This window comes from Agelaius phoeniceus, chromosome 2, assembly GCF_051311805.1.
Source record: "Agelaius phoeniceus isolate bAgePho1 chromosome 2, bAgePho1.hap1, whole genome shotgun sequence".
NCBI lineage: Eukaryota > Metazoa > Chordata > Aves > Passeriformes > Icteridae > Agelaius > Agelaius phoeniceus.
In genome coordinates this window covers 77317140-77336044 of record NC_135266.1, presented here as the reverse complement: position 1 = coordinate 77336044, position 18905 = coordinate 77317140, and the positions used below count along the sequence as shown (strand labels likewise).

The window sequence follows — 18905 nt, the reverse complement described above, 5'->3', positions numbered from 1 at the left end:
ATGTTCAAAAAGCCATTACCAGGAACCCATTTGCTTCACATGTTTTGCAGATAAGCAACCCTTAGTAAGTATTTAATTTAAATGTGTTCAGCTTTAATTTCTACAAACTAACCTTATGGCTTATTTTATTGTAAAAATATAATTGAAAATACTGATATCAATCTATTCAGCTGGCTTGCCCTATTTTCTGTTTATGTAAAAAAAACCTCAACAAACATGAACTTTCTATTACTGTAAACAGGCTTTAACAGTTTATGTCAGACTGCCTCATTCTCTGGCTTCATTTCCATTTTGGTATTTGAAGACATTTGCTAAGTCCAGGAAGTCCCAAGAACTTCTAAGGAACAGTCATTTAGCAGGGTCCATTTGAAGTATATGTAACTCAGAAATAATTTGTAGTTCTTTGCAGTAAAGTCCCCCCTGAGCCTCCTTTTCTCCAGGCTGAACACCCCCAGCTCCCTCAGCTGCTCCTCACAGCACTTGTGCTCCAGAGCCTTCCCCAGCTCCGTTGCCCTTCCCTGGACACGCTCCAGCCCCTCAATGTCTCTCTTGCACTGAGGGGCCCAGAACTGAGCACAGCATTGGAGCTGTGGCCTCAGCAATGCTGGGTACAGGGGGACGGTCACTGCCCTGCTCCTGCTGGCCACACCTGGCTGATCCAGGCCAGGATGCCATCGGCCTTCTTGGCCACCTTCTTGGCACATTGCTGGTTCATGTTCAGCTGCCGTTGATGAACATCCCCAGGTCCTTTTCTAGTGAGCAATTTTCCAGCCACTGCCCCCGGCCTGTAGCACTGCCTGGGGTTGCAATGACCCAGGTGCAGGACCCAGCACTTGGCCTTGTTGAACCTCAACAGTTGGCATTGACCAACTTTTACCATTGATCCAGCCTGTCCAGATTTCCCTGCAGAGCCACCAGCAGATCAACACTCCAACCCAACTTGGTGTCAGCTGCAAAGTGACTGAGAGTGTATTCATCCCCTAATCCAGATCAGTGATAAAGAACTGGCCCCAGCACTGAGCCCTTGGGAAACCCACTTGTGACTGGGTGCCAGCTGGATGTACCTCCAGGCACCACCACTTTCTGGGCTCAGCCAACTAGACAGTTTTTTAATCTCTGAGGAGTGTCGCAGACATCTTTTTATGAAAATCCTTTTCTTGGGATTTTTCCTTCTGAGAAGCTGAGAGGCCTCAGAAACAAAATGTAAACAATGGTTATCTGCTGCTGTGGAATGCAACAGGTGGATTTTTGATTGGCCCATCTTAGATGTTTATAATTAATGGCCAATCAAGGCCCAGCTGTCAGACAGAGTCTGAGGCAGCTGCCTTTTGTTATCATTCTTTTCTTTTCTATTCTTAGCTTAACTAGCCTTCTGAGATGAAACTTTTCCTTCTATTCTTTAGTATGCTTTCAATGTAACATATATCATAAAATAATAAATCAAGCCTTCTGTAACACAGAGTCAGATCTACAGCTCTTCACTCATCCTAAGACCCCTGTGACCACCGTCACAGAGGAGTGCATCCATTCATACCATAAGCAGCCAGTTTTCCAGGAGACTGCTGTGGGGAACTGTGCCAAAGTCTTTACTGAAGTCCAGATAAAGAATATGCACAGCCTTTCCTGCATCCACTAAGTGGGTCACCTGGTCATAGAAGGAGATCAGGTTGGTCAAAGAGGACCTGTCTTTCCTATACCCATGCTGGCTGGGCCTGATACCCTCATGGTCCTGTACACGCTGTGTGATCACACTCAAGATGATCTGCTTCGCATACTGCATATACTTTACTGGATAAGCTGTTACCAAAAATGTTAAAGAAAATGTTCTTTATTCATAAGGCTTTTACAACTCCCTGAATTTGAGACTGAAACACCTGAGGAAGTATCCCAGCTCCTAAATTCAAAATGATTGCTCGGTTTTGAAGTGAGACTCTTAAAAGACAACTGTGCATCAGTGCCTTTCTTCTTGTGAATCTCAGTAATAGGTGTGACCTGGAACCCCAACTTCCTTTCTTCTGCCTCCTATATTATAAATTTAGTTGTTTACAGCTAAACAACTTTTGTTTTTAAATTTTTTTTTAATTTTGTTTCTTTCTGCACAGTTACCTTTATTGGATCTAAGTGTGTTTTAATAATGCATTTTTGAACTTTTCCTCTGGTCCTTCATGGTCTGCCCAACATTAAAAATAAAAAAAAAAGAAACAAAGCTGTTTTCCTCACCAATGCATTTCCATGGCTTTCAGTAGACAGAATCCTTTCTTGGCTGACTGGTCTGCAACAAAGCTTTCTCCCACTAATTCATCTACAATATTTTTATTTCATGAATAAGATACAAACACTAGATATTACTCAGTCTGTCCAGTCTCTGGAACTTCAAGTTCTCTGATGGACATTTAAGACCCTCCTTTCACTACAAGTATATACTTACACATTGAAACAGGTGTCCAGCTATAGATATACATTCAAATCTCAGCCACTGGTTTGGAATTCTTCTTGATGATAACAATGAACTGTCATATAAGCATCCAGCTGCAGAAAAAGTACAGATGAATGAGATCAAATCTACTGGGAGAAACAATGGGGTTTTAAATTTTTACTTCACCAAGAGAACAACCTGTTTCAGCTCTCCTTGTTTCAGAGCACCCAGATAAAATATGGATATTTACACAGTAATTTCTGTGAAGGACCTTGTACTCTGTAACACCAACCTCTAAATCCAGATGAAGGTATGTAGTTTTTTATAGAATGGAAAAATATACATGATACCATCAAATTATGCTTCTTGAATGTTATACATAATCACATTTCTGTTTATATACATGCATATCTCACTATATTCTGTTTTATTATAGAGTATTCAGCAATGCCTGTCCTCCCTTTGGGTGAGCCCTGCAATAGCCTCACAGCAGTACCAGAGTACTTCCAGCTTGCAACCCACTGCAATTGTACAGGAGAAACTGACATTATCTGCTACAGGATCTTGTGGCTTTATGTACTTTATATGCAGTGTGTATAATGTTTGAAAATACAAAATTAGCAACAAAATTAAGAAGAAAGCAGAAACTCAAATAATGAATGTCAATTGACTGGTAAGCATTTTTAGGATAACTAAGTCTATTTTATTCTGCACTTTATTGTAAAATCAATTTAAAAAAACCCATCAGAATTGTTATGCTAGTTCTGGATTAAAGACCTTTTGTTAACAAGCATGATACTTCAATTGTGAAGTTAATTGCTAAGAAACAGTGAGTTTTTAACTTCTTCTTGTTCACTTCCTCTGCTGTTTCAATAAAAAGTAATAAAAAGATAAACATTCATAGAATCATAAAATCACAAAACCATTTCAGTTGGAAGATCATTGAGTTCATCAACCTGACACTGCAGTGTTTGCCACTAAACCAAGTACTCAGGCACCACATCCTCATCTCTTTTTTTTTTTGTTAAACAAGCAGAATCAGTCAACAAATCTAGGCTGGAATTAGCTGCAAAAAGCAATAAAAAGAATTTACAAAATCTCTGGATTTATAACTCTGTATCAGATGCCTGATTCTCTGTTCATACCTACACAGTAACAATTGTCTCGGGGGTTAAGCTCTCCTGTACTTCCACCAGAGCTGTGCCTGATCCCCACACGGTGTTTCTGCTAGTCTTTGAAACAAAGTGTATGGAAGCCTAGGAGAGCCTTATTTCAGGGGTGGACTCAGTGCCATAAGAGTGCAACCACAGGAACATCTCCCCCCATTTAGAGACTGGTATTCTATAAATGGAATGCATCTTCCCAAAAGAAGATCTTAAATGATCATTTGGCAAAAGTATTTTAAAAACTTGGTTGTTCCCCATCATACCAGGGTCATCATATCATTGTCTTTAAAAAGTGCTGCCATTGCTTAGGAAGGAACCAGCCTTCAAGAAAAAGAGAAGAGGAAAACATGTGCCCATCTTAACAATGGACAGTTTCTCAGGGTTTAGAGCTACCTGCTGGTGCATTGTGTCAGCCAAGACTAAGGTGAACTACATATAGCAAATAGCAGCTTAAATTTTACAAAGAAGGTTTAGGGAAAGATTGAGTCTTGCAAGAAAATATTTTGAAGACTGGAATAATAAATAATAAATAACCTTTCTCCTCTAGCTAGGCATTACTACATCTTTGGAGGAAAAATCTGGCTTAAAGGGGACATCAGTCTGGAGATTGTTAAGATAAACTGTATTTAAACATCAAAATTGCAGAAACTTGGTTTCTTATGACCACTGTTGCCATCTGCTCTGATAGTTCTGCCAGAAAAGGCAAAATTTAGCTGAAGTCCACATGCCTAAAGATTTTGATGTGTGTCAGTACTTACTTGGTCTTTGGTCTCAAATAAATGTAGAATTCCCAGCAAAAGGCATGAAACAAACTAACAAGGAGCATTTTGAGTTGGACTCAAAATTGGTTGCCCTGAAATACTGAGCCCTTACATCTCTGTTTGTCAGCAGTCCCTTGTGACATTCCAGTATGGTGAGGATTTTATATTTAAATAGCGGGGGAAGGTTTCCCAACAGAGATTAAGAGAGAGGAAAGCAAATAATCCAAATACCAGAGGCCATGGTAGTGCTAGTCAGCAAGCCAGAGCAGCAGCTTAACCAGGTTTCTACTCCTGGGTGGCAGTTTAGGTGGCAAAAGTAAAGCCCATGAGTCAACTTCCTCAATTACCTGAAGATATTCTTTCAAAAGCAGGTGCCTGCATTTACATTTCCAGGAAAGTAATTTCAAATTAGTTTTTTGATTTAGCGTTACAGACTTCAACTAAGGTAATATTACCTTCAATAATGTAATAACCTTGTTTCTGAGGTCACTTTGGCTCTTATAACAACAGTAAAGTATAATTTTTGTTTAGGGGTCTAAATAGGGTGACCCTTGGGCATCAGAAATGTGCACTATGAGAGCGGGCCCAGGGGCAGCAGCTGGATTCTGAGCACTTGTGAAAAACCAGAGCAGAGCCTCATGAGGGTGTCATTGACAAACAGCCTCCTGAGTGCAGACATGTCCAGGAGAACGCCAGGGTTAGAAGAAATGGGCTAATTTTATGCCCCATCAGGGCTTAACAGGGTGTAAAAGCACCCCTACCCTAACAAGGTTCATCTTTTCCTCTATCACCTGTGTATCAGCCTCCAATGCTGCCAGGAAGAAAATTATCTACCTCTATATCTGGGAGGGCACCACAGCAAATAGCCACCATCCACTCCAGCACCTGCATCCAGGCTCTAGGATGGCAGGAGCCAATGTACCTGAGGCCTGCCATTGGCATTGGAGGCAGAAGTGACAGGCATGACAGTGCTGTGGATGTGAGGGATAGGTGCAGCTACAGACACATGGGGACTATGACAAATCCTTAGCACTGACAGGGACAGTGAGACAGGGACTGGCTGGGCTGCAGCTGGACGTGCCACAGCGGCCTGGGAGTTCTGAACAAGGCTCTGGTTCTCCTTTCTCTTCTGGAACTTCCTGCCAGCCATGGTCATTAGACTGCAGGGTCCTTGCCTATGCTCATTGATAAGCACTAAGCTTATCAATGGCAGTGGCAAGAGCTGCAGCAGTAAAGGGTGGGAAGAAGGGGACTGGGAGAAGTCAGAGATCCTCCTCCTCCAGCCATTGCTCATGGTCAATTTGCTTTCATGGGGAAAAAAGTATTTTTTTTAGCTACCAGATTCACGGGCTAAAAGAACTGCAGCCCTGTGAAGGGGGAAGGCCGTTGCAGAACTACTACTGACACCTGTAAATGATGTTTCAAGCATTTTGAACACTCTGTTTTGCAGGCAAAACAGGCACGAGTAAACCCTTATGACAGTGTTTTGGGGCAGCCAATGTGTGTGTAAAATTGCAGCAGTGAACACTACTGTGCTATACCACAGGCTGCTAGGAGGGTGCATCAAATCATTTGAGACAAAAGGGCTACCTCAAAATATGCATTTGCCTGTGTTAGGCCAGTATAGAGTACACAAGTCTTGAGCTGTGTGACAGCATCTTTGGTAAAGCCCCTGTTGGGAGGAGAACCTGACTGATACTGTCAAATTCTCCAGACACAACAGGAATGACAATAAACAATACAAATTAAACCAGAAACGAGTGGGCAGAGTGCCATTTAAAACATGGTCAGTGGTGTGTGGGAATGACCAGACTTCTCACTAAATACACTAAAACACATCTGCTCCATCAAGTAGACAGAAGGTGTCATAGCCTTTTTTCATCCTCATCATAATATTCATAATCATCTGGCTCATAATGATTCCTTCTCTAATACCATTGCTTTTATAAGAGAGAATTCACTCAAACTGAATTTGACCCCCTATAACTAGAGATGGCTCCACAATATTTTTGGAACTGTATTTCAAATCATAGCTACACAATTCCTTCAATAGTGACTATAAATCCCAAACCAGCAACAATGATAGCAGTGATCCAGGATGACCGAAGTGTCCATGGGTGACAGGAATCTACATATAACATTTCTATTATTGTATTTATTAATTTTGTTCTCTTTTTGAGAAGGAAGCAATTGGTTAACATTGTTATTTAGTCTGTATCCAGTAGTTTGTGCTCTATCAGAGAAACAAAAACAAAAAGAAAAAAAGAAGGAAAGAAAAATGGAAAGGAGGAAGAAAAATTTAAAAAAGAAAGGAAAGGAAAGGAAAGGAAAGGAAAGGAAAGGAAAGGAAAGGAAAGGAAAGGAAAGGAAAGGAAAGGAAAGGAAAGGAAAGGAAAGGAAAGGAAAGGAAAGGAAAGGAGAAAGGTTAATTTCTATGCTTTTTATTCCATTTTCAGCAATGTTTTTTTTTGATCTTACTTGTGCCATGATAAGACTCTAAAAGATGCTGAATCTCTTGCAGGTTGTGCCATCCTGCAGTTAGGTAAAAATGCCAGTAGAATGCACCACTATCTGTTATTGAATGATCATTTAAGTGTGTTACCATTAGGCAAACTGAAAAAGTGAAAACATATATTTCTAAAAAAGGAAATGCTGCTGAAGTAATTCATATTCAGATTTTTCATCAAAGAAAAAAATAAAGTTCAAATATTTCAATTTAAAAGATTGACTTTTCAATTCAAAATAAGATTTTAAGACTAGCTTAATAAGATTAGTCAAAAGCTATGTAAAGTGTTTTGTTTAATGTTGACTTAAAAATTTGGTCATTTCTTGCCCATGTAAATTATTTCCCTTTCTGATTTCTCAGTTTGGCTGTCTAATAAAAAGCAAAACTTACACAATCTGTTCAAGAGGTCTGAACTCTGTTCTCAGCTGTAGGCAAAGGTTTTGGCACTGGGGAACACAGCCTTCAGAGGTCATTCGGTCAGAGTGCTGGTGTTATTCTCTCGTGATTATTCACAGGGCAGCACTGATTTCTGTGTTGTCCAGTCAGCACATGCCCACGGTCCCCCTTTGGAGAACAGAGCTATGTGGGATATGGGGGTAGGATGGTATTTACACAGACCTGTCATGATATTGTTCTTAAGAGCAGGCAGAACTAGAGAGACAGAACACAGGGTGCTAAGGGTGAACCTCTTTCCCTTCCTGTAGAGTGTCCTACCAAAGACAAGAGGTGACTTGGCTGGCAGGTTGTGCATTTAGGTTAATTGTTTAATAACCTACATTTGATGGAGCCAATGAGTGAGCTTGGGATTTCCTAGACAGCTTCTAAGCCAGTAAAAAATTAGTAAGTCTTTCCCCATTTTCTTGGATTGTTAGAAAGCTGGATGAAAATGTGAAAGCAATTATGTCCTTCAGAGCTCTTCAGATGACTGTGCCATCCACACCCTGTGACTAAGTCCTTCTCTCTGTCTGTCTGAGATTGTCAGAGGGGATGGTTCTTTCTTTCTGAAGCAGAATGTGCTGTAAGGTCTTCTGGGATGGCAGAGGCTTCATGCACACATTGTGCCTTTGCAGACAAAACTAAACCTTCCAACTCAGTGATCTTATTACAGATATGTGTATTTGTTTTATAGAGGCACACAGATATATAGGGTATGCATAAACAAATTAGTTTTCTTAGTAATGAGCACTGCTTCTGACAGTGCTTTTTTTCTTTTGTTTTTAGGATGTGGCACACTATAATGCAATGCTTCTGTGCTGTTACTGCAAAAATATCCTGCTGCAAGCAGGGGTATTTGTCTTCTTTCAAGGGGGGGTTGTAGACCAAATATGGCCCAGGCCTGTTTGATAGTTCTCTTGTAAATGAAATGATGACAATCCTCTTATGACTAGGAAACATTCCAGAGCCAGAGTGTAGGGTTACACAATGGTACAGTGTCTTGCCCCTGATTTATAATTTGAGAAGCAGATTGTGTTCAGACAGAATGTGAGTTGAACAATGAGGTTTCTAGTCCTGATCTCATTAACAGAGATTTATACCAAGAGGCTATTGTATCTTGTTCTTTTGCTTTGCCATGCCAGCAAACATTCATAAGGTTATTTAAAAAAGAAAGCTTCTGTCACACAGTTAGGTCAGAAAGTTCTCAGGAAAATAGCTAGTCACATACAGAGTGGTCTAAATCTGCACTTAGCTAAGGCTTATGTTTCTCGCCTTAATAAGTCTCAGAATGATTATTTGAAACATCATACTCAAGCTTATTACATGTAAAGATTTCTGGAGACATGGCTTAAAATGCCTTTTCACATATTTATGTTTGTTCATGGTTGAGTTGCTCTAAAATAACTAATATTCGCAAATCATCCATAATTACCCAAAAAATGTTCTTCCAGTGCAGAAGAACCAACAGAAGGTGAAATAACAATAAACTCTTGAGTGCTACTTTCCCTCCTGCTGCCCCAGAGGCTCTGTGCTGAGAACCTGCTCTTTGTTGACAGCCAAGCAGTCATTGTGCATCCAGAAGAAGATGTACAGCACATTAATTAATACTTCAGTAACGCTGCCAGGCAATTTGGCTTGTTCACCGATAGAAAGAAAATTGATGTTCTTTTCCACACTCACCGTGGTAGAAAATAGACTGACCTGTCTGTATGTGCTCACAATGCAGCTCTGCAGCCTGCAGACCAACTCTGCTCAGAGAACCTCGGCAGGAGGCTGTCTTGGAGTGTCACAGCAAGACATGAAGTCATGCAGAGCACAGCAAAATCCAGCATGGCTCTTAAAAGATTAAAGGGCACTGTATCTGGAATACAGGAGGCATGTGGCTTCAAAGTGCCACACAGCTGTCATCACCACTTTCTCGTACTCATGTGAAACATGGACAGCTTATCATTATCACGGCATGTGACTTCCCAATTTCACCTGCACTGACTACTGTGCTGTTGCTGGTATAAATAAGCACACAGCTCTATTAGCCTGTTATTCAAGGTCCTGTCAAATATCAAGTGCTGTAGTAATACTCTCGTGAGCTGTGTTCTCCCAGACGGCTGATGCACATGTCAGATGAGAGGCCCCTCAACCCCAAATTTGATGGCGGTTTCCACATATTAAGCACCTGAGAGCAGGTGAGGAGACAGGGCAGCAAAAAGGCAAACCTTCAGACTGTAGCCAGCTGCACATCACAGAAAACTGCTGCTAAATAGCATCTCCTGTTGCAAAGAACATGGATTGGCCAGCCTGCACGTCGAGAAACACTCTGCAGTACAGGGGCACAGAGGACAGTGGATGCTGTACAGATTGACAGCACACCTTTGGTGGGTTCAGTTTGTGACAATAGGACCCAGTAAAGGCACAACAGCTGAGTCTTTGCATGTTGAATGAACAGCAACAGTCATCCTTAAATCCTGTGGTGGATCTGTAGCTAGACCTTCCGTTTGGTTTCCTCTGCCTGAACTCCCAGTAGTGTTTAAATGAAATTATACAACATCCTCTCATCAACTTCTGGCCTCAGTGTGACAGAAGAATTGCACAGAATTTTTCACCTTAATTTTTCCAACACATTTTGAAATGGATTAAGGTGATCTTTGCTTCCTATCCTGTACCTTTGCTCTCTGGTAAGCCTCGGGAAATAGGAACATGTTGCTCAGTTTTTTCTGTGCCTTTGAATATTTAGCATGTTTTTTCAGAAGAGTTCAGACTGCACTGCAATAGCAGCTTGTCTATCTTGCTAATGACTTGTCACTGAATGCCAGACAGGCCAAATTTGAAATAATTAGGATAGGAATGAATTACATTTTCTAGGCAATATGTGAATGATAAGCTTTAACTAACTTTGGCAGTCTTCTGCTTAGTCCATACCTTTTTTCCTTTGGCTGAATGCTTGGTGTTAAGGGATAGAAAAAGGTGAACTTTTCCTTCTTTTTTTTTCTCCAAATGTTTTAACTATTCTTTATCTCCTACAAAAGCCACACTTCCCATAAATCTTACTTTCTAGAAAGAAAGTTCTCCTTTACAAGTTTCCTATCCAAGTGCAATTGATTTCTAGCATTTATGCTTACTCTATTACAAAGATCTGGAGAGACAATCTCGACAGTTTGCTTTATTCCAGTTATTAAAGCCCTGTCAAAGGGCAATGATCTGACAAGGCAGTGCTTAAAGCAATGAATCCTATGTTAAATCTTCACAACAAAAAGTTTTCAATTGCCTTCTGTGTTTATCTCCTTAGTCTCATCGCCATTCACACCCAATGCAGTGCTTGCAGCAGGATCACCCAGCCTCCCCTCTGAAAACTGCCCTTTCCAGGTTTCTGGGGACCTAGCACCAGAGCAAGAAAAGCAGGGCTGAGGTCAAACAGGAGAACTCTAGGAGAAAGCTTCTGTCCTCAGCTTTGGAGACAAGCTCCACAATGAGTCTTCTTAAATCATATTTTGTATTCACACACTCAGTCAATATGAAAAGACACACATTATTAGATCCCCATACTTTGATTTTGAAAAAAGGTAAACTTGACAGAAAGGGTTCTACTGGTAAGAGCAAACCATTATGGCAAACTCACTGTCTGAGGATTAGACCCCTCCACAATAGGCTACCAGGGCCAGCTCCTCCACCCCTTACCTTGCTCTGAAATGTGTGTTCCCCATTGGCTGCATTTGTTACATGTACTCTGTGGGTACCTCATTTTTCAGAGTACTCAGGGGCAAGTAGATTTGGAGTCTCAAATGCCTTGAACCAATGACTGATGACCAGGTAGTCTGTTAACTCAAGATAGTAGCATTTCTGTTCATGGGTGAGAACCAAACTTTGGATATGGATTAGGTACTGGACATGTGTCCTTACCTTATGTATCCTCTTAAGGTACATGAATGTCATTCTGAATCTTCCAGAGGCTAATACCCTTTGGAGAACTAAATCATTAGCCCTGGCTTCTAGTCACTCTGAGACAGATAGATAGATAAATAGATAGATAGATAGATAGATAGATAGATAGATAGATAGATAGATAGACAGACCAATAGTCATAGCAGTTTTGCTGCCTCATTATGTCAATGAATTAGGACAGAGAAGAGGAATATAAAATACTTCTCCAACCCTGCTGAGGTTACATTATTCTATAAATGAATATCTGTGTCCTGAGTCTCCTGCTTTTGCAATGGTCCAACCACATGGTCCAGTCTCGGTGCCATTGAACCCCTATTAGGTCCCTTGTTCACAAGCTCTGATAGCTCATGTTAAAATCACAGGATCATTAGGTTAGAAAAAACTCCTTAAGATTCCTGAGTCAAACCACTGAGTCACTTAAGGTGTCACAGACCTGATCTGTCCATCCTCCCCTGCCCTGGAGATGTGCATCCCCATGGCTCAGCTGAACTTCACAACCCCAAAACAAGTTAATGAACACCCAGGGCTGGGGCTCTGTCTCATGAGCCTTGTCATGGACAGCACTGGAAGTAAAACAAGTGATTTCCAGGCTATCCTCAAGGGCTGTTACATAGAGGACATTCAAAGAAGAAATATTGGTTAGAAAATACATACTTGCAAAAGGGAGACCCCCTGTATGCTCAGTACTCACCCACCTTTCCTGTTTTCAGGGATCTGGTAGATGTTTTATGCACTTCTGACCATGAGCACATGATAGGAAAGGGGAGGAAATGGCACTATAACAATAAACACTGCACAGGGACCATTTCCAACAAGGAAACTGCTCCTGGCACTACACAGTGGCTGCACAGATACATATATGCTGGCTACACAGATTAATACCTCTGGGATTTATGATTGCAGCTAAAATACTAAAATATTTCTGTTTTCTTCTCAGTTTAGGCCTAATTTTTTTCTGTTTGTGTCATTAAATCCACTGCCGTATCAATACTAAAGGAAAATGGTTGCAGGGCCAGAAGCTTCTGAATCCAAGCTTTGGCAGGCTGCAGAGGAGAAGAGGAAAGGGAAAAGAGTTTCAAACTCAGGTAACTATGGCATTACTACTCCCAGAAGACCCTGCAGCAAGGTACAGAGCTTGCCAAAAGCCATTTGGGTACACATGGTAATTTGAACAGCAAGATCTCCTGAACTGTCTCCAGCACAGCTGTGGTCTAAGTGTATTACCTTTTTGACCATATAGGTCCAATGCAACTGTCCTTTGTGCATATGAGTTGGAGAGAGCATATTGCCCCTAGTTTTGTTTTACTTTTTATCAACACTTGTAGCAGACTCAGTCTCATCTCTTCTTTCACCTAAGAATGCTGTGGGGTACATGTCATTTGAGAGATTCTGTACAGCTATCAGAAAATCAAAAAACCAAGGAATAGTTTGGATTGGAAGGAGCCTTAAAGACCACCTAGCACCAAACCTCCTGCCATGGGCAGGAAACCTTCCACTAGACCAGGTTACTCAGAGCCCCATCCCAAGTGGCATTTGACACTTCCAGGGATGGGGAGTCCACAACCACTCTGGACAACCTGTGCAAGTGCCTCACCACCATCACAGTAGAGAATATTTTTGCTAATGTTTAATCTAAACATTGCACTCCTTCAGCTTAAGGACATTTCTTTTTTTCTTATGGCTGCCTATGGCTGCATAGCCTTGTGAAAAGTTCCTCTCCAGACAGCTTGTAAGTCTCCGTAGTTTGCATTATAGCAACCCAAATGATGAGAACATCATCAGGATAAGCTTTGCCTGAATATCATGCAGAAAATTGTACTGAAATTGTTTTGAGAGCGGCTCATTTCCATTCCTCATCCGATATAAAAAAATGTTGAGACCAGTTCTAAGTTGTTCTGAATCTGTCAGTAATGCAGGAACAGAGACCCCACACAAAAGAAAAATATCCTTTCAACCCAACACCAGCACAGCATGAAGAACACCTAACAGCTCTATTTTCTGAGGTCCTGTCATCTGAGCTCAGTTTTTCCAAGAGAAGTACATACTAAAATCCTTTCATCTATCTTTTCAAGTGGCCTTTGTTGGCTAGTAGGATTTGCACAAACAGGCAGTTCCACCAAAACATATTTCAAGTTTCCTATTGGTCATACCAAAGATTGGTAAATTAAACTGTAAACAAGACAAAATATCTTGATTTACAGTTTCAATGAAGGAGATCATCATGAGGCACTACATCCAATTTGTGTAAGTACAATTATATTCTAAAACAGTCAGATAAAATAGATCAGACCCTATTTGAGCAGTCAGATGTCTCTACTAATTCAGCATGCTGATAGCTCAGAATCTGTTACGGGTTTTTTAAACATTGGGGATGTGTACCACATGGAGGGGAGCATTATGAAAGCTACTTTTCAATATTCTTATATTATTATATCAAGATATATAATAAGTATTATAGTGTATATATACTAAATTATGTATCTATTATATATATTATTATATGTTGCTGAAAATATGATTGCACACTTACATGGGGTCTTCTGCAAAATGGGAAGCCAAGGAAAAGCTTGAGTTTTGTGGCTTGCTTCAGGGAGCTAGGAATATAGAAAACATAGGAAGACACTTTTCTTTTGAATGTAGAAGCAAGATGATTCTGAAAAGTGGGACTATTCTCTGCAAAATACTTTAATTTGGATTTTGTGCTATTGATAAAAATCCAAATTCAAAACAAATATGTTGCAATTAAATCCTTATCAGAAGCACTTATTTTATTCTATTTTTCTTCTTAATTTTGAAAGGAGAGAAGGTGAAATAAAGTATTCAATATACTGAGATGAATAATTATTCATACAACATTATAATAGTCCAAGTTAGGGACAGGGTCCAAAGTTCCCACTCATTTTAAGGGAACATTTTTTGGAAAGATTTTTAAATCTCAAGTATGATTTATTAACCAAGCACAAAAGCATTTAAATGGCACCCAAAAAGAGCAATAAATGCATAGAGCACATTGCAGCAAATTGAGGTGAATCCAACAGTCCAATGACAATGCTTAGTTCAGTTTCTAAATACCAAAGTATAAATCCTTTATAGAAATTTTGCAGAAAACACTTTAAAAGACAATATAACTCTCAGAATCATACAGATTTTCTCAGTCAAAATTCTTGTTCAGTGATACATAGCTGTCAGGTATGTTACCCTTCTCCTGAGAGCTGACAACAAACACACAGCTTTGTGGCAGCCCTGAACAGTCCTATCAATTTAGCTTGGCCCTGCATACAACATCTGGCCCATAATTAATTCAGCACTTTAAAATCCTTCTGGTACTATAAAATGCAAGATATATTAAACCAAATGAATCTAAAAGTTACTGGAGGGGTTTTTTTTGTTTCTTCTGGAGAAGAAAAAATCTGAAGTGTTAGAGAAGATGGAGTTATTAACATATTTTTAAAAGCCAGAGTACTAAATTTGACATCTCTGCCAATTCCTCAGATCTCTTTTGTCCTTAATAAGACAGTGCTCACACATTAGCCTGTGGGGTATCAGATGACCCTTTTGTGCTTATTCATTTCCTATAAAGAACGCGACTCCTGTGGCTGCTCATGTTTCCTTTGGCAGCTGAGAAGCCGAAGATTTACCATGTTGTAAATCTGCAGCTGTAGCAGAGCCCAGGTCCCACCAGGTCCATGGCCACTGTGTTTGCTGTCTGCTGAGGAGGGCCCCCAAGCTGCCCCCCTTCCCTGGGCCACCACGTGTCACCTACACCCCACTGAGGTCTGCACTCCTACCCTTCACTGTCTGACCACTGTGGGGACAACTGCACGTGAGCAAGAGCTATGCCTTGATAGACTTCTTCTGCTGTGTATGGATTTATTCAGAAAGGGTGAAGAAAATGCAACAAATAATTGTATGGCACCATTGTAGACTGAGGAATTAGAAGCTATGTACATCTGCTGTAAATGTGAAGAAATTATGTATGAGAATATTGCCAAGTGCTTCCTTTATAACAACTGGAGAGAAACAGGCAATTTTAAGATATGATCCACCTGTTCCTATATATATTTATCTTACCTATGAAATAGGTAAGATAAATCAGTCCCTAAAAATATTTATTTGTTTCTAATGACTTGAAAGAAAGGTTACAGATGAGCTCAGCCATAAGTGCTGTGCAGAAGTTAGGTGACATGCATGCCATTGGAGACGGACTTGGAAGTGGTCTACTGACTTCTTCACTTTCCCTCTTGGCATATTGTGCTTCGTTTAAAAAAAAAAAAACTAGATCTCAAGCTGAGATGACCAAATTTGGATATAAAAGGGCATATAACATGCAAACATGATGATCACCAATGCATATGCACCTGTGGCATATCTTGGGCCAAACTGAACACCTTCCTGTAGACAAAACTTTGTTCACTTGTAGCCAATTCTCCTTCATCCGAGCAACTTAAGTGCTGGAATTTCAAAAGTAAATGAGAAATTGTGTTGCCAAACCTAAAATGAGAAAAATTGAGATATCTGCATCCTAATTCCTGATGTGTCCAGTGCAACTGGGACACTGGGTGCTCAGAAGCTAAGCTGGCTCTGCATGGATCAGTTTGGCTATATTTGTCAGTAAATAAAATGGATCAGAGACAATTCTCTGGCCCCAGAAACAAGTAACACACTACAGCTTGCAACACAGCTAATCTCTCCTTTCACCTAGAGCAGGTAGCTTTATTAATATGGCATTGGGGAAGAGTCCCAGGACTGTGCTGCCAGTTAAAGTGTACAGACCATCAGCAGGTCACTGCCTAAACACATTCCCTCTAAGCCCACTTGTTTCCTATAGAGGAAAGTTATAGAGGTAGTTTAAGAGTCTAATAAAATACATAGGCTCAAACATTCTGCCCAGTGAATTTAGATTACAGTTTCCATCAGTCAGCCAGATCACACATCTGTGTGCCTAGGATATGGTTTAACCTCCACAAAGATAATCTGGCCATCAGTAAGGGACAATTGGCTGTATTTTCAATATCATATCACCTTGTGAGCATATCAAGGGAAATCAATATATTGCAGTAGCATGTTCAATTTACTAATGGTGGAGTTTTAATATTACATCTTCCTAGTCTCTAGACTCAAGCTATCAAGGCAGAGTTTTCAATCCTACCTAAATAATTATTCCAATCCAACCTAACCAACTCCCCTATAAAAGTTTGAGTTACTCCAGATGGAAGATTAAACACAAAAGAAAAGTATTACTTCAGATTTAGTAAACACAAAATAAATCTATACTATCTTGTTGGTATCTGCTGGATTTTTGTGCCTGTTATCTCCTGACTGTTCATGCTACCTGAGTTTAGTTCACCCCCAAGCTTAAATCTGGAGAAAGGTTAGTTGTTTATGGACTGCAAAGAGGTAGGCAGAGAGGAGGAGATAGTGTGTGCCTGTGTCCCACCCCCACACTGCACCAAGATACAGTGTGAGTGTGACTCATGTCGGGTTTGGCTTCTCCCAGACTAACCAGTATTTCAGATGGCCTCATGTCCTAAGCCACCCTTGGTGTTACACAACAAAAAGACATATCTGGCAGCCTGCAAAGCAGCTTCCCAATAGCAGCCCAGGGCAACATCTTAAAAGGACCACAGCAAATCAATGTCTCCATTGTTGGGAAGATTTCTTAGCAGCATTTTAATATTACACTGAGTGTCATAGCACAATCTGGTTTTATACAAACAGGACTAGTGCTAGTTTTATTTCACAGCTCTATCTGTATGTCCATGTATATGAATTTTGTGTCCCAGCTGTGTGTGTGTGTGTGTGCATACATACATGCAGGAGGGGTAACCAACTCTTGGGTGCAAGCAGGAAAAGCTGCCTAGGCTATACCAACATACATGTGATTCTTGTAAGCCCAGCTTTCAACAGAATTCTTTGTGATTCCTGATTGCTGTGACCATGGTCTTGAGAAGCAGGTCTCTGTTTTGCTTTTCCAGAATGAATATCCCTGAAAGTCTCCAGGAGGAGACTTTCCTTCTAGGCTTTCTTTCTAGGCTGTGACATCTACTCCTATAGACTCACTGAAAGAGGCTTCCCAGGAAAGTGGTCACAGCACCAAGCCTGACAGAGCTCAAGAAGCATTTGGACAATGCTGTCAGGCATGTGGTGTGATTCCTGAGAATGGTCCTGTGCAGCATAAGGAGTTGGTCAGATGGATGCATTATCACTGGTGCTCCAGTCACTTATAGGTTTTCACAGCAACTGGATATTTTTTCTGTAGGGAATATCTACACCTCCAAACCAAAGGGGACCAGGTAATGAGCTCAGGAATTCACACTTACTGTTACAGGGCTAATTCTTACTGCTCTCCTTGACTCTGTTTTGGAGCCCTTCAGCTGTCACTGAGAGAAGCCAGTTTACAGGGAGCTGACCCTGTGGAGTGTGGACACAGTGCTATTCAGCTTCAAGGCTTGAATCAACTCAGCAGTATAAACACAGCCAAACAGTCTGTATGTTCAATGAGATGAAAAGGAGCAAACAATTCTGATTCCATTTAATGCCAGTTTACGGCTCTTACCATTGCCTTTCCCACAAATCAAGCAGTTGTATTGTCTAGCTGAGGGCTTTTGTCTAATGACAGGATGAGAGTCTGAGAAATCTGTCTGTTCTGATAATGTTGCAGAGAGTGTTCACATTTACTATCAAGGCTTCACTAGGACATAGTCAACATGTTGATTTTGCTAAAATAAATGTCTGGAATAAAGGAAGACACTAAAATAAACATGATCCTAGGAAGGGCATTCACTTTATTTTTGCCCAGAGAGGAAGAGGTGTAGCTTGCCAGCCTTTTTAGTTGGTTGCTAACCAAATAATGAACAGGAATAATCTAACTCTGACTATGTTTTCAATTACCTTAGGGAACTTGATGTCAATGAGTTTGAAGTTTTTCTGTTAACATCTGAATACTTCTATGCAAGGGCCACCTTACATATATATGATGACCTTCAGTGCTCCAATGTAATCAAATTTCATTTACAGGTTCATAGAATAGTTTGGGTTGCACATGACCTTTAAAGGTCATTGTGCTGGTTTGGCTGAGATAGAGTTATTTTTTTTCACAGTGGCTTGAATGGGGCTGTGCTTTGGATTTATGCTGAAAAGTCTGTTGATAATATAAAGATGTTTTCATCATAGCTGAGAAGGGTTTATGGAATCAAGGCGTCTTCTGCTCCTCACCCCATTCCACCAATGAGGATGCTCAAGGGGGTGCACAAGAGGTTGAGAGGACACAATCAGAACAGCTGACTCCAACTGCCCCAAGGGATATTCCAGACCAAATGGCATCATGCTCAGTATGTAAAGTGGGGAGAAGAAGAAGGAAGGGGTGGAATGTCAGAGTGAGGTTGTTTGTCTTCCCAAGTAACTGTTACACACAACTGTTACTGCTTTTCTGGAGATGACTGAACACCTGCCTGTCCATGGCAAATGGTGAATTAATTCCTTGCTTTGCTTTTATGTGTGGCTTTTGCTTTTCATATTAAACTTCCTTTGCCTTAACCCAAGAGTTTTCTCATTTGCATTCTTCTGATTCTTTCCCCATCCCACTAGGACAGGATGAGTGAGTGAGTGGCTGTGTGGTTCTCGGATTGGTTTTGTCACCATTTTCTGGACCCACTCCAACAGGTCCACACCTTTCCTGTGCTGAG

General features: G+C 40.7%; 1 protein-coding gene across 3 annotated transcripts in view; it reads left to right on the top strand.

The window, feature by feature from the left end:
• Positions 1 to 3005, top strand: part of CEP126 (centrosomal protein 126) — a 37967-nt gene extending 34962 nt beyond the window's left edge. For all 3 annotated transcript variants that reach the window (XM_077173961.1, XM_077173959.1, XM_077173957.1), the window contains 2 exons: positions 1 to 64; positions 2853 to 3005. In XM_077173961.1, coding sequence (XP_077030076.1) covers positions 1 to 64; position 2853 — 65 coding nt within the window. In that variant the 3' untranslated portion in view covers positions 2854 to 3005. The remainder of the gene's footprint in view (positions 65 to 2852) is intronic.
• The last annotated feature ends 15900 nt before the right edge of the window (positions 3006 to 18905 follow it).